General features: G+C 39.3%; 1 protein-coding gene across 3 annotated transcripts in view; it reads right to left on the bottom strand.

Moving 5' to 3' along the window:
* Positions 1-15,516, bottom strand: part of UMAD1 (UBAP1-MVB12-associated (UMA) domain containing 1) — an 83,570-nt gene that overhangs the window by 63,024 nt on the left and 5,030 nt on the right. For all 3 annotated transcript variants that reach the window (XM_033076403.2, XM_033076421.2, XM_033076411.2), the window contains one exon: positions 13,418-13,536. In XM_033076403.2, coding sequence (XP_032932294.1) covers positions 13,418-13,499 — 82 coding nt within the window. In that variant the 5' untranslated portion in view covers positions 13,500-13,536. The remainder of the gene's footprint in view (positions 1-13,417; positions 13,537-15,516) is intronic.

The following is a 15,516-nucleotide window of genomic DNA, read 5'->3' as shown; positions in this document are numbered from 1 at the left end:
TTCTTTTACCAGACAGCATCATCACCCCCCTGGGAGGGCCAGGAGCCCCTGCCCACGGGATCACAAAGCCAGCAGAAGGAATATGCACACACAAAACGCACCCTCTTCCGCCAAACAGCTGCGCCTGCAACACACTGTCCAGCAACAAAGTAGGGCTTTTTAAAATCAAATTTTGACAGCTAATGAATGCATTCACAGCTGTGATAAGTTGAATATCACCCAAAAGTATGATGCTCAATTATTTTGTTCCCTTCTTTTAAAAAGTTTTAAAAATTTCTTAATACTTCTAAAAAACTACTTTAGTGCAATAGAAGGAATTGCAAGTATAGAATTTGGCTGCTGTTTACGCTACTTTAAATGAAAAGCATATTATAACAAAGCACGACTCATTATCTTCACACAGTACACATATTTTGCTATCAACAAGATTAGAATTGGTAGGAGGCCTACAAAGGAGGACTTGAAACAATAATCTAAGAAAGCAGCTGTCTTAGAAGCCACAAAATGCATTAGGAATCTAAATGCATTAGCTGTCACTTCTGCACCCATGTCCTGGATCTAATCGGGAAGCAGCTTAACTCACATCTCCCCTCACATTTCTCACTATATGTTTCAGGTATAATGGGCACACTGCCCTTGTTTTAATTTCCAGAGAAAAGGAGAGCAGATCCTCACCCTTGAAACCAGCCTACTTAAGAAACAATGGATCTGAAATCTGGTCCCTGTAGTATGACAATATTCAGACTCCTGCCTCCCACAGGGAGCTCTCTCTATCAGCTACACTTTAATTTGCTTGGGAACCTTTCTCCCCTTCCTTTTGAAGCTGGACCTGGTTCACCCACAAGGGAAAGGTTGCCTGGGACAGAAGTAAAACAAATCAGAACAAGTCTGAGCCTGCTGCCTAGAAGTTGGCAACACATTCTGTCTCTGTGCTGTTTTGTTTTTAAAAGCTTTAGACATTTCATATTAAGAACTAAAAAAAAAAGAACAAATCTACTACACACATGGGCTAGGGAGCAGAGATCAATATTCCCATTTTCTTACTCACAGGCCACTAAAGTTCAATGACTCATGCAGTATCAGAGAAGCTCCTATGTACTGCATTATTGAGTAGAACCACTGTGCAACCAATATAAACACTGGGAGTCCTCTCCCTGGGCTTTTAGACTTTGATGCTGGAAGGTGTGCATCTGCCTGCACTAAGCCTATGCAGAACTCGAGCTGAGGTCTCCTGCCTCTCAGATGAATGCTTGAATAAGCACAAATACACACCAAACATATTTCAAGCAGAACATTCTGTAACTTCAGCTTTTGGTTTTGAATCAAGTGGACAGGTGTGCTTGAGGTATGGTGCTTTGATTCAGACACTTCAGCTCCAGAGCATACCAAGAATTCAAGCTTATTGCTGGTCTCTGCTTTTTCCAGTAGGCAAATATTCATTTTAGGCAAATATGTCCAAAACAGATTTTGTGAACTAAATTTCAGTGATGCTTAATTCTACTTCTTGATTCACTCTTTCCTAATTTTTAAAAACACAATTCATGTGTTGAAAACTACTACTTGTTCTTTACTGGGTCTCACCTTTGGGCTGCTCAGTGGTAAAGTAGAAGTAAATTTTCATAAGAGCTGGTATATGCAACAAAAGTTTATATTCAACTGGAGCCAAGATTTAGACCTAATGAAAGCTCTTTGTGCATCTTCTTGTAAGAGTGTTGATATAACTTGTGGGTTAGTAAAAGAAAACAGTTCCAACAAAAAAAAATCTTCTCCACAATTTTGCCTCCTAATGAAAGGTGCATTGGTATGTGTATTTAATATCCATCTTTTAAAGATAATATTGACTGCTTTCTGCTACAGTAGCTTTTCTAATGTTTTTGTACATCAGATCTTCTCTAGTCCTGCCCTTCTGCAAGACCTATGGATGAAATAATTCAGGAGAAATCAGGTAGGCAAGTTTCCATTGAAAAATGAAATGGCAAAGAAATATTCATAAAGTTCCATTCCATCCCTCTCAAAAAACCCTAAAGTTTCATGCTAACTGAAATAAGGACAAAAATTAATCTCATGGGTTTTAAATTGCTGCTGTTCCTTATTCACCTGGGAGCATGAAAACTATGAGCTTAAATTCTGGACAACTGCAGTGTACTGCTGGTCCAGACAGCTCTCAGCAAAAAGAGATTTTAAATTATACAGTCTAACAGTAAGAATCTTTTTTGGTTTGTTTGTTTTGTTCCAGGAAAGGTCTGTTATTTTGGATCATTTTAAGAAAGCTTGCGCAATTTAACTGAAAAAAAAGGCATATTGCACATGGCAGTTACCTGCTCAAAAACCTCATCTTTAATCTGGGGGGTAACTGAAAGAGGAAAACAAATAAAACCCACAAAAACTCTACAACAAATCACAGTACCAAAACAAATGACCTTCATCACTGAAATGACCCTCACCATTGACCACTCATACTTCCAGTTGGGAGATTCCCCTGCAGTTTGTACTTGTGTTCTTCTAGGCAAAATACCAAATCCTTTTCCACCCAATCCATGTTTCTCTAACTTCACCTAGACACCCTGGCAAAAACAAAAAGGAAATGAAGAGACTATATTCATCTACTGAATGAAGTCCCACATTTATCTCAACTGTTGGGAAGAGGAAAGAAACACACTGAGTTAAATCAACCTAAGCTTTTAAATGATTTTCTATCCATTATAATTTTTGCCCTATGCACAGTTTTTATAGAAGATAACCATGCGTAAATAGAGAAAACAATATACAGAATTAAGGCTGGTATTATATCCTGTAGTGTAGATGGGTAACTACTAACAGCAGGGTGTGTGCTAACAGATAAATGAACAGCACAAATGAAGCTGCCCACTAATTCTAGGAGGTATTTGTATTCTTCTTTATTTTTTACTGTCATGACAATGGAAATAGCGTTAATTTACTAAAATTAGTGGAGATTTCCTAAAAGATATAAAAGTACGGAGTTACAGTAATTTCACAACCATAAGACGCACCGGAATATAAGGCGCATTTTTTTTTTGTAGTGAGGAGCTGCGCTGCATGCAACAAAGTAACAAATTACTGGCAGGTGCTCAATTTGCAAACATTTTTCACAGATTAGCGTAGCCTTTAAACGCAGCCCCAGGCGCCCTCCCTGTGCCGTGGGCCCCCGCACTCCCGCCCACCTCTGGCGCTGGCTGGCGAGGCGCAGCTCGGGGCGGCAGTGGCTCGCAGCAGTTCGGGGCCAGTGGCTCCCACCCTCCCCGCACAGCTTGTGCCAGGTTGCGGCCGGTGGCGGCTCCCTCCCTCCTTCCCTGCGTGGCTCGTGCCAGGCCAGGGCCAGCAGCGGCTCCCTCCCTCCCTCCATCCCTCCCTGCACGGCTTGTGCCGGGCTGAGGCCGGGGCCAGCTTCTTCTTCCCCCTGTGCCCGGGCCGGGGTTGGGGCCGCCCAGCTTCTTCTTCCCCCCGCATCTGGGCTGGGGCCGGGGGCAGCTCCCTCCCTCCCCATGCAGCTCCTGCCGGCTGCGGCCGCCCGCTCCCGCCCCACCTTGCGACCCGGTGCTCCCGCGGCACGGCCCCCCCATTGTGGCTCACACTTCCAGGTTGGCAAATTTTGCAACTTTGTCCATTATATAAGGTGCACCGGACTATAAGGCGCACTTCCGGGTTCGGCCCAAAATTTTAGTCAAAAGGGTGCGCCTTATAGTGGTGAAATTACTGTAAATGAACACGTCAGAACATAATGATTCCCCCATAATTTCCCCAGCAAGTCATGGTCAGTGCTGTGAGCAAATACTTCTTTTTGACTGAAGGCAGAGAGGAAATTCCATTGTTGTCCACACAGCCCTCATTTGTGTAGAAAAGCACTATGTCAAAGCTGAAGATCATTCAGCTCTGTGAGCAGAGCTCGGAAAGTACATTATATTTTTGGGAACTTTCAAAGATGTTATGGCAAAAACAGATGAAAATATCACAGAAATGCAACTGAATGGATAAATCCCCTATATCTTTTAATTTATTTGTCCTGACTCAAACGTACTCAACTAGTATACCAAGAAGGAACATCTAAAGAAAAAGACAGCTTTATGGACAAGGTGACAAGCTACCTTTCATTTTATAAGGAAAATCCTTACACTTACATTACTATTTCACATTGAGGCCTATGACATGACTGATTTGAAGCACTTGTAAAACACAAAACAAAACCTTGTAATATCTAATTAAAGATAGACAAGACTGTAAAAGTAATTTTTCTTCTTCCATTGAAAAAAAATACAAAAACATTTATTTGCCAGAGATAGAGAGGGATGTATCTAAAATCAGTTCAATATATTTCCTTCCAAGAAAATAAACACAGATTAACATCTGTAGAAGTCTGAATGACTCCAACCAGACAGGCAGTGATTGCATGAGCTAATGACAAGGGCCCTCTTTGCAAGGAATGATCATCTAACTGTGCTGTAAATTGTTGAAAGAGGGACTTAAACCCGAATTTATCATTTGCCAGAACATTAACTTGTGTTCCTGCAACAGGTTTTTTACCTCCTGTTTTTCAGTTAGCTCTGGCTGTAAGTCCACTGTACATAGGCAAATCAGACTTGGTCTAAAAATATGTTCTCATACCCTGAACTATTTTCTTTGCATCATAAAGCAAAGAAACTTTTAATTCTAAAAGTGCTTTAATGACCAGCATGTTCTGGGAAACAAAGTTTACAACCAGCATTTGAAAATCCATACTTTTATACTACATTTTACTGTTTTTATTCTGTTTTACAATAAGCAACAGGTATTTTCCTGTCTTATATTTCAACTTCAAATTGCTTCAAGAATTTTATATAGGCCAATAGAATATGGCACTGCTACTACAGAGTGAACTTCTACATATGAGAGTCAAACTATCAGAAGCCAGGTGTCAAAAATGATCACCCTACTATAAGAAAGGTTAAAGAATATAATCTCAACTATGTAAACACATAATTGTAGACCAGTCACGTCCAAAAAACATCTTCAACTTTTCTAAGAAAAAATTAGAATAAAACAATAAGAATAATAAATAAGAAAAAATTTTACATTAAGAAAAAAAAGGATTTTCTTACTTAAGCATATTCTACTTCCATCAGTATTTGCAAAAATTAAAATCAGTAGGACCAAACCTCTGAGGAGCAATTTGGAGACCTGGATTGTAGAAAGTGACTATTATACATCAAGTCTGAAGGCAGTTAATATGAAAAACAGGAGTGCAACTCCAACCAATATTTTCTTAGAGGGCTGGCAGCAAACTGCCAGATGCATGTGTGACCTCAAAACAACCTTTTGCCAGATGCCTCTTTAACCTCTTACAATTACATCAACTTCTAAAAAGACTGCTACATTTTACCATTTTCTTCCTTTGGTTATGCAAATTAAGAATGGAAGTGTTTGGTGCATTTTTGTCTCTTAAAGCCCCAAAAAAAAGTCATTTGATACAGCAGCATATAATTCTTTCTTGTCAGCATTAAAACAAGTTAAACAAGAAGTCTTCATCTTCTTTCTTTTCTCCTCCCTTAAGTCCATAGTCAAATCCAGGTAACTTTTTAAGATAGTTGTGAGTTAAGGGGCCAAGACAATATTCAGCCAAAACAAACAATAAATCACTTTTGATACTATTTACCATTTTTAAAGTAAACACTTTCATAAAAAGGAAGCTGTACATCTCATGTTAAAATCAACAGAAGACAACATAACCATTCACAATATTCAGATTCAAAACTGGTCAGTATGTTAATATTTTTAGAAGGGCATTTTCTGCAAATTCAAAAATAATAAATTCATAGCACAAAAGCATAATGAGGTATGTTGCAAGGGCTCAAGCCCTAGAAAGCAAAAGGAAGAGAAATTATGTGGAATGAAAAGTAAGTAGGTCATGTATACTAAAGTGCTAAATATACTAACATCTGATTTGTGTCTGAGATAACTGTTTTTAAAATCCAGAGGTATACAAGTAAATAAAGAAAGGCACAGTCATCTGTCAACAAAAATATTCTCTGATGATGCATTAAAGAGAAAGATTCCTTCTGTTGTATAGAATCCAAGAGGAAAAAAAAACATTTCCTTTAAGAAATATACCTCCTTATGCAGCAAAACAATGAATTTCAGTTGTTCTGTAACCCAGATCCTTTAATCTGCATAAGAGATGCTGAGTTCACTCAACCAAATCACTACTGGCTTTCAGAATACAATCAACACATGCTTTTCAACAGTATTAATATAGCATGAAGCTTGTGCTCCTAATTATTCATGTTTTTGCATTCTGTTTTTTCCCCCTGCTGTAAAATATGCAAATTTACTTCTTTGTGTTATTTAGGTCCCACATGGGCCTCAACAGATCTGTTTGGAATGAATTACAAGCCAACATCTAGATACATGCTGTCAACATTTCAAGCTTCATTGTTTTTATTAGGTTGGAATGTCATTATAGATTTGATATTAGGCTTTAAAAAGCTTTTTATACATCTCTTCAAAACCTACAGTCCAATCAAATGGTGCACTGATAATTACTACTACTGCACTTTTGTGTGTGAAAGGGGGAGAGCAAAGCCCTCCGAGCCCTGAATCCGAGGGAAATCCCCATCTAGCGGCACCACTGAAAACCGCAGGTTGTTTTTGTGCAAAATTAGTCCCAAAGAGGATTAGTTTGACTTCATCACTGAATGAAGTGGAGACATTACCTCCTTATGCAACTAAGGAATGGTAAGAGGAGAGGACTCTTTCTTCTGAATTCCTCCTCCTCCCTTTTCAAGTAACTCTGGCTGCAAAATTCAATGCCCAGATGAGTTACTGTGGTTTTTATGTATAAAAAGCATAAAGCAGCACTTCAGGAAAGAGGCCACTTTAAATCCTGTAAATTCTTAGTGTGCATCAAAAGTGTTCACTTACAGTGGCACAGGCTGATCTGTATAAAATATTCTTTAGATAAAAATTTTAACAGATATCCCCAAATACCAGATTACTATAAAGTTAGCATTAAATATTTTAACCTCGAAACCCATAAAAAAGCAGTAGCTTGGTTATTTGAAAACTACAAGGTTGGAAATAACAACACAAACACTTCCTGATATATAAAAAAATAGGTAATATAAGTCCATTGATGCAGAAAATGAAAGGACATTGAGACACTGCTTTTTTCCAACTGGCACAATGCCTTGTATATTTCTTTAATGTAACAGTATATTTTAAAACACTGCAGCAGCCCAACCCTCCTTACTAGCAGCACTCAAAAGCTCCTTAAATATTAATGAAAAAGCAATGTAGATATTTACAGGGACTTACTACTAACTCCTAGAAAACAAACAGCAGCAATAACGCTAAGATTTTACAAACCTCTTGATGCATTTAATCTTTGAGGTGTGTATGCAGAAGGAAGAAAGCAGAAAAGTATTTGATTTGCAGTAATGAACTAGTATGGGGGTAGTGCTTTGTTTCAGGAGTATCGGTACAGTAAATTTCCCTTCCGTAACAGATTCACTCCAGAAAATTTATGCATACATACATTTCTCTCACAGGCAAACATTTAAGGAGTTATTAAAAATGTATGTAGAGATCTCTACTAGTAAGATCAATATGGAAACTGTAAGGATCCTATTGTAAGGTCTTTTTCCATGTTGGGCAATACTGGAGGTCTTCCTGAATTCAAATATGCACTTTATCCAAAGTACCCCAAAAACCACCTGCATGGAGAGTAAATTCATGGCAAAACAGAAACTGCAATTTGGAGAGGAACAAGTATACATAAAACTGTTCTTTGGAAAAACAGTCCAGATTTCCAGATCTAAAGGAGGACTTGGGTTGATTATTTTACTTTTTGGTATCTTCAGTACAGAAGACTTCCCATTTGTTAAGGATGTTCTTCTGCAATATAACTGCAGTTGACAAAGGGAAGTTTTCATTTGGACATAAATCATACTTTTCAGTTTCACAGATGAGTGAGGATACTTCTGCCTACTGATGAGGATGATCCCATAAGAAGGAATTATAATACTGATTTAACTCAACATTCAGTATAGATACTGAATACATCAGAGGAATGTTCAAGTACAGTAATTTCACGATTACAAGCCGCACCATTTTGACCAAAATTTTACTCCCAACCGGAAATGTGGCTTACATTCAGGAGTAGCCAATATGTGAATAATTTTCTGACATTTCCAACCCTGGAAGTGCAAACCCAGGTTCAAAGTCGAGCACCTGCCAGTAAAACTCGGCATTTACGCGATTGTTACAAATTGGTTACTCTGTTGCGCGGCGGGTGGAGCTGGGCTCAGTGCCAGCAGCACAGGCGGGGGGGAGGCGGGAGACTCCCTCCTTCAGGCAGTGCAGCCCAGGGGAGGCAGAGGGCTCCCTCCTGCTGGTCCCGCAGCCTGGGGAGAAGGCGGGAGCTTCCTCCTGCTGGCCCCACGGCCCCGGGGGAGCCAGGGGGCTCCCGTCCCTGCGTGCTGCCGCCGCGGGAGCGGGAGGCTTCATCCCCGCCTCCCACCACTGCCGCAGGTGCTGGCGGGCTCCGTGCCCCCCTGCCACCATGGCGCAACGTCAGGTCAGGGCGAGCGAGCCCAGCGGCAGCGGCAGTTGGCCGTGAGCGGCCCCGCCGAGTGACAGCGCCGAGCTGGGCCACCTGGCCCCGTCGGCAGCCCCGAGCCCTCACGGCCCGAGCTGAGCCAGGAAACCCCGCCCTGCCGTGGTTCTGTTACTATTTGGCAACTTTGTTGCACGCGGATCCTCGCTGCGAACGACAAAGCGGCTCATAATCGGGTGTGGTTTGTGTATGGACAAAGAACGAAATGTTTGCCAACACCCGGCGATGCAGCTTATAGTCAGTGTGACTTGTAATCGTGAAATTACGGTACCTCATTTGAAATAAGCCAAAGTTCAAATGCCTTGCTGAGATTAATTTAAGAGTAAGTCATACCTGACCACATAAATTTTAAGATAAAAATATCTGCTATCATCCACCATAATTCGTCAAACTCCCTGTGTATTCTTTTTGCAGTCCATTATGTTCCTGACTTTGACACAGAAGGTTGTAATGATGAAATCAACAACATCCCACTTCTTAAAAAAAGCTCCCACATTTTCTACCTGTCAACTGGTATTAGCACCAGTTCTTTTCTATCTTTTTAATAAGGAAGAAATTGAAAAATTAAGAATTGCCTTATACTGTATTTCATCTCACAGGATGAAAAACAGTAGTTCCCACCTCCTTTTCTATAACCTTTTAGATGCTGGTGCAAGCCTGAACACATTTCTTTGTAGACTTTCTTCTCTTCAGATGTCATCATTGGAACAGAATGGACACTGGTTAATTGAACAAATCCAAGACTCATTTAAATACCACAGATTCTTCTATTTATTTAGAAGAGATTTCAAAACACTTAATTTCTTATGTCTATGACTATTTTCTACTGAGAGGAAACTTGATAGGCAAAAATAATGTTTACTCCAATAGCGATAAATATTAACAAATAAGTGTTAATCCAAAATTTGCTCATAAATTCTAGATGGCTCTAAGAAAGCACAGTAGGAAGAATGGAGGTTCACAGTGCAGAAGTCTATATTCAGTACAAAATTCCTCCCAAACTTTCTTATCATGGCCACAGCCTCCCTGTGTCTGTAACAGTCACTCTACTCTGATGAGAATCCTGTGCCTGTTCACAACTCTTAAATCCATGCAACAGATTTCCCTTTAAACCACAAGTCAAAAGTAAACAAAGCCTTGAACACAGGCATGGTCAAAGGATCAGATCAAGAGTCCCTCAGAGAACTGTGCTGCCTCCAGACACAGAGAGAGACAACACAACCCTCCTGGTTGTCCAATCTTGAGCACACCATGGGGCTGGGCAGCCCCTTCCCAGTGCCAGGACTTCAGCCCTCTGTGCCATGAATAGCACAGACATGACACAGCCTGAGCACATCCATCAGGGCCAGGCAAAGAGCTGTGGAAGAAGCCTCATTTCTTGGTCCTTGCCAAAAGCACCCTGCAGGGATGCCTGGGAACCTGTGGGTGACCACAACCCTCTGACCCAACTTCCTCAGATGTGCCTAATCCTTGCAGATGTGTCTGGCAGTCATGGTCTTGGCTGGCCCCAGTCACTGTCCTGTGGTGTCCTTGTTCAGGGAGTGTGGGACTGCACTGCTCCTCTCTGCCCGAGCTCCTGCACTCTTGGCACCCTTGCTTGGCTGCAGGCTCACCTCCCTGGTGGAGCTACCAGCATTTGCTACTCCCTCACTCTGGCGTACTGCAATTTTGCCTGGAAAAGTAAACAAGACACTGAACATCAGGCTCTTGAAACCTGAAAACAAAATTAAATCCTCTCAGTCCTTTTGAAAGAGGACGTAGAGAACATTATTCTAATTCATTTTAGTTATTTATATGATTTTTCAATTATGAAAGCTATGAGATACTGCAATAAGCTGCCCAGAAAAGTCGTGTTCAAAGTCAAGCTGCACAGAGCTTCGCACAACAAGATTTATTGAAAGATGTTCATCCCCATAGAGGCAGATTGGACTAAATGATCTTTAAAAGTGCCTTCCAATCCAAACCATTCTATGATTCTATGATCTTCCAGTTGCTTCAAGCAAAAACACTCACCACTCACCCCATTGCACCATTCGCACCATGGGGATTTTGCAGAATTTCTGACTGTCTTGCCAAACACACAAAGGAAGCATTATTGCTGTCTCAGTTTTTAATTCCTGATCTTAGACTGAGATTAGGACAACAAGATACTTGGATCTTTGAGACTGGTTGGAGATTTTTAGCTGTGTGCCAAACCAAAATGCTAGCATCAAACCTGTCTTTTTCTCTATGGCTAGTAACAGCTGGAATGAATGGTAGGTTGGAATTTATTTTGTTTGAAAGTCACAAAATGTGAGAAATTTGTAAAGAACTACTGCTGTCCAAGATTCCCAAGCTAACTGAAAATTACTTGTTTTCTTAATTCTCCCTTTCAGAATGTTAACATTAAAAACAATTTGTGATGATCAGGAAAGCCTCTGAAGCATTTTTCCATATTTCTGCATTTGCGTCACTCATCAAAACCTACTGCATGTATTATGCCTATTTCATAAGCCTCTTTTCCCTTTTCAGAGTAATAGTTCTGCTTGTTATAGAATAAGTACCATTTTGACAGTTTCATGAAGAGATGAGATGATCAGCATCCAGACAATAAGAGAACTGGTAGATAGACATAAAAATGTTTTAGTCTCTGGTAGGAAATTGTATTTTATATTTGCTTTGTAGAGAGGGAATTACGAATTATTTTTGCTTGACTCCCACACATGCTGTATTTACCCCAAAAGCTAAAATAGATAATTTCTTTCAGCTGCTAGGCTGCAAAGTTGGTTCTGCTGTTTTTATGAGTCACCTTTCTAGTCAGACATTGAATTTCCAAATGCATTGATACTTTAAAAGGAAAGGTAGATTTCAAATACAGCAAATTATAACAGGACTTGGAGAAGTTATGAAAGGAGAAGGAAAAAATCATCCTCAGGATTTGACAAGGCAATAGCTGTGATGGAGCTTTCTCAGTAAAGCATTGAATTTTTTTCTTGCTTTTTCATGTATCAACAATACAGAAAGATTCCTCCCATGTCCACAGGATATTGGTGAACTAGACTTTTTGTTCTTTACATGCTCTGAATGAAAGACTGGGTTTAAGAACCAACTTAAAATATAAGAAATTAAATTCTCCCTCCCTCTGAGACTGTTCACTGCCTCCAGTACTATTCACACTAATGGTTCTAGAAATCTGCTACTGAGATATGTTAAAGATATTTACCATTGGATCTCCTGAACATTTTACACCAGTTTAGAAAAACTTCAGAACATTCATCAGAGTAACAAAATAGTAACTAACAGAATGGCTAAGTGTTGTGGTTTGGGTTTTTTTTTTTCCACCGACACTTTCCTAGACAAAAACACCCCTTCCAGATAAATATCTACTTAAGTTCTGACCCATAATTCTGCAACTACATTTGTCTTGCAAGACAGTGATATGCTTCACTGATAAGGTTGATGGCAGCTCTTCTGCCCAGTGCAGTCCATTTCATTGCAAACAGATAAACTAACTTCTGAGGAGAGAAAAAAATAAAAAAACCCAAAAAAAAGCCTCAAAATTGATTGCTCTTAAGTTTATATTTAACAGATTAATGTTATGTGAATTTACGTGAACAAGGTTTAAATAGTCACTGACAGTAATTCAGGGAAAAGAAATGAAGCTAAATTGAATGCAGAATCAGGACTAGCAACTGTGGGACATAGCAACATTTGGGTTCAGAATTCTACCTATTACAGAAACTGAAATGCTAAATGGTCTCCAGACTTTTTGGGGTTTATGATGTCTCTCCTTTGACCCTTCCACAATGCAAATGCTGGAGTCACTTGATGTAGCCATCAAAACTGCTGCAGGTGAACAAAATCTAGAGGAAGGCAGCCATTAAGCATGACAACACAGTCACAGATGTGAAACAGACTTGTTTTAGTGGAGAACTTTTGCCAAAAATCTAAGTTCTCAGAAAGGGTTTCAATAGTCTCTCATATTGTCAGACTTCCAAGAGTCTAGAGGCTTTTGTGACTTGAAAATGCTCATGAAGAAGTAATAGCTAAACACAGAAACACTGTAAGATTCCTGATAAGAACGAGTCAGTAAATCAGAGCAGCAGAAGCTGAGTATTGATGATGACAGATTCACAAGGAGGAAAACAAATTGTCAAAAGAGAAAAAAGAAAAAGATCTGTTTCAGTATAACATAATTTTCTTTCCTGCATACTTAAGCCAACCTGCAAAAGTGAGAAAGACCTTGATCAAAGCTCCAGATTTAGCCAATTCACAGATGTGCCTGCTTCAGATTATTTCTTGAATAGACTTTGAAACACCTCAACTGCTTAATTTTATCAAACTAAGAGTCAGATTCTGAGACAGAGCATCTGCATTCACCATGGCCAGAAATGCATAGGCACTTCTTGGCTTCTAATATAAAAAAGTCTGGGGGTAAAATGAAAAGGAAGAAATCTGAATGAAAGCCAGTCCTTTAACAACTACAGCAAGATATTCCCTTCCCACAACTCTAATCATAAAGCTAGAAACCTAAACTTTGACCTTTCCTGTTTTGTAAGGATGTAACTTCTCCCCACTCAGAGCATGAAAGGAAAACAAGAAACTACACTTTCAGTGCTCTTGAATAAGAGTTCAGACCTCCATAAATAAAACTTCAGCTACTTAGTCGAAATGAGCAGACTAGGAAAATCAATTTTGTCAGGAAAAGTATTCTTACTTACAATTTTTATCATGGCTTCTTGTAATGTTTCATTTAGTCTAAGCACCTCAAAGTATCTTCAAGATCAAAATTTCAAAAATAAAAAAATCACTTTATACAGAAGCACCACTTACCCACAATAACAAATCCATCTGCTTCTCTCTCTGGCACTGTAACCTTCTTTGAATCTTGACTTTTTCGAAAGAAGCTGAACATAGTCTCTTCGGGTTCTTTTTGTCTTCTAATGTGTTATCTAAAATGAAGACAAAACATTTAAATAAACATATGATAACAGAACTTACAGTAAGTTCACATAACAGACTACAGGTATGTAGTACGGTCTACATACCTAATCTTTATTACCCAATTTGAAATATCAGGCATTTATGTGTCAGATTACCTTGTCGACGTAGCAATTTACTTCAACGGGCAACAGGAGAGTGAAGTACAAAAAAGCTTTTATACAAAGTTATGAATGGAGTGGAATTATCAGCCCCACCCCCCCCCCCAAAAAAAAACAAACAACCCCCAAAACTTGAACTTTTTTTCTGAATGAAAATTAAAGACGGAAACTCCTTTCAGCATTTACCCAACATGTTTTCATATTTTTCTGCTACTTTGTATTTTTATTAGACAAGCTTACTCTTCAAAGACAGTGGTAACTATTTTCAATTTCCCAGTTTGCAATCGGAAAGACAGCCTGACACTTAAGTGTATTTGATTAAGAGTTACCAATGATTTCCTTAAAAGAAACAGAAGCAAAATAATTTGTAGCAAGCTTTTTTGCAACAATAATTCATTAAAAGAATCTTCCAAGGTAACTAAGAACTGCATTGCTAGAATAAAACAAGGAAACAAGTGGGATAAATGGACTGCAAAAGAAAATGCTCAGTATGCCCTCTCAGGACTGAAAGATTAGAAGCAATTTTGAGTAGTTTAAATAGGACTAAGTCATACTAAAAACCCATGGAGGGACACATGAGGGTCCCTCGAAGGCTGAACTTGGACCCCCAGACAACACCAACCCATGGGACAGCCTGTGGTCTGTGGCTGAAACACATGCGCTGGACACAAAGAGGAAGGTTTAAATAAAGGCATGCAAAGGTGTTCTCCATTAAAACACCCATATAAAATTGGGAATAATGTAATTTCAACCTTGAGGCAGAATTTGAGGATCAGAGTCCTGATTTATTTTGCAGACATCAACATGCTAAGGAGACAAGACTGAAAAACCAACAGCAAAATCTAATACACACCTCCAACAGAGGAAAGGACTCCAGGGTAAAGAAGTAAAGAGGTATACAAGGTCAAGTTTCAGTAACATTATTTCACACTAAATTTAACAAAGAAGAATCTTTAGAATGCGGGAAAGAGTGAAGAGTGCTACTGTGAAATGTGCAGGTAAAAAAAAAAAAAGAAAAAAAGAAAATCTTGATTAACTGTTTGGTTTTTCTCTTTTCTTTTTTTTTTTTTTTTTTTTTTTTTTTTTTTTTTTTTTTTACCTGGCCAGGGACCTGTAGCAACTCAGTACTGACTATTCATATAAATTGCCTAAAATTCTGCTGTTACAAGCAATCACACACTCCAGAAAGTCCTGTGTGAAGTGCAAGCACTGGCTTGGAACAGTGTATAAATAGATAATGGCAAAAGCAGCAACTATTCAGACTGTGGCCTGATACCTGAGACTTGAAGACTGAATACCCCACAGCCTGTCCAGCTACTGCTTGCTTATGCTGACATAGTGCAACTTCTAGCCACCAAATAAACTACATTAATGTGCACAAGAACAGAACAAAGCATTCTGTGATCCAATCCCAAGAATATAGTTATTTTTAAAAAATGTTATTTAACAGCACTTTATTCCTTTTTGCTTGTTTTCCTACCTTAGCAAGAGAAATACTGATATTTCCAGTTCCATGGAGATTACACAGTAGAAACTCCTAATTATCTCATTTATTCCTTACCTCCCCCCACACCCAGGCTCAACACATGGCGCCAGCAGCATATTCCTTTTTCAGCCCTCAGGGAATAAGTCTTCTCCTGCTACCAATTAGGGTTGTCAGTCCCATAGCTCAAGTGGTAAAAACCTGTGCTGTAATGCTCAAGAGTCAGGTTTCTGCTCCAATGATGTATGAAGGAGAGGCAGTTGTGGAACAGTTTAAAATGCAATTTTACCTTCATCCTAAGTGCGCAACAACAAGAAGCAAAATCAACTTGATGTGCAAAATCTTAC

This window comes from Catharus ustulatus, chromosome 1 (assembly GCF_009819885.2).
Source record: "Catharus ustulatus isolate bCatUst1 chromosome 1, bCatUst1.pri.v2, whole genome shotgun sequence".
Classification (NCBI taxonomy): Eukaryota; Metazoa; Chordata; class Aves; order Passeriformes; family Turdidae; genus Catharus; species Catharus ustulatus.
The sequence above is the reverse complement of the archived record's forward strand: the minus strand, read 5'-3'. Positions and strand labels throughout refer to the sequence as shown.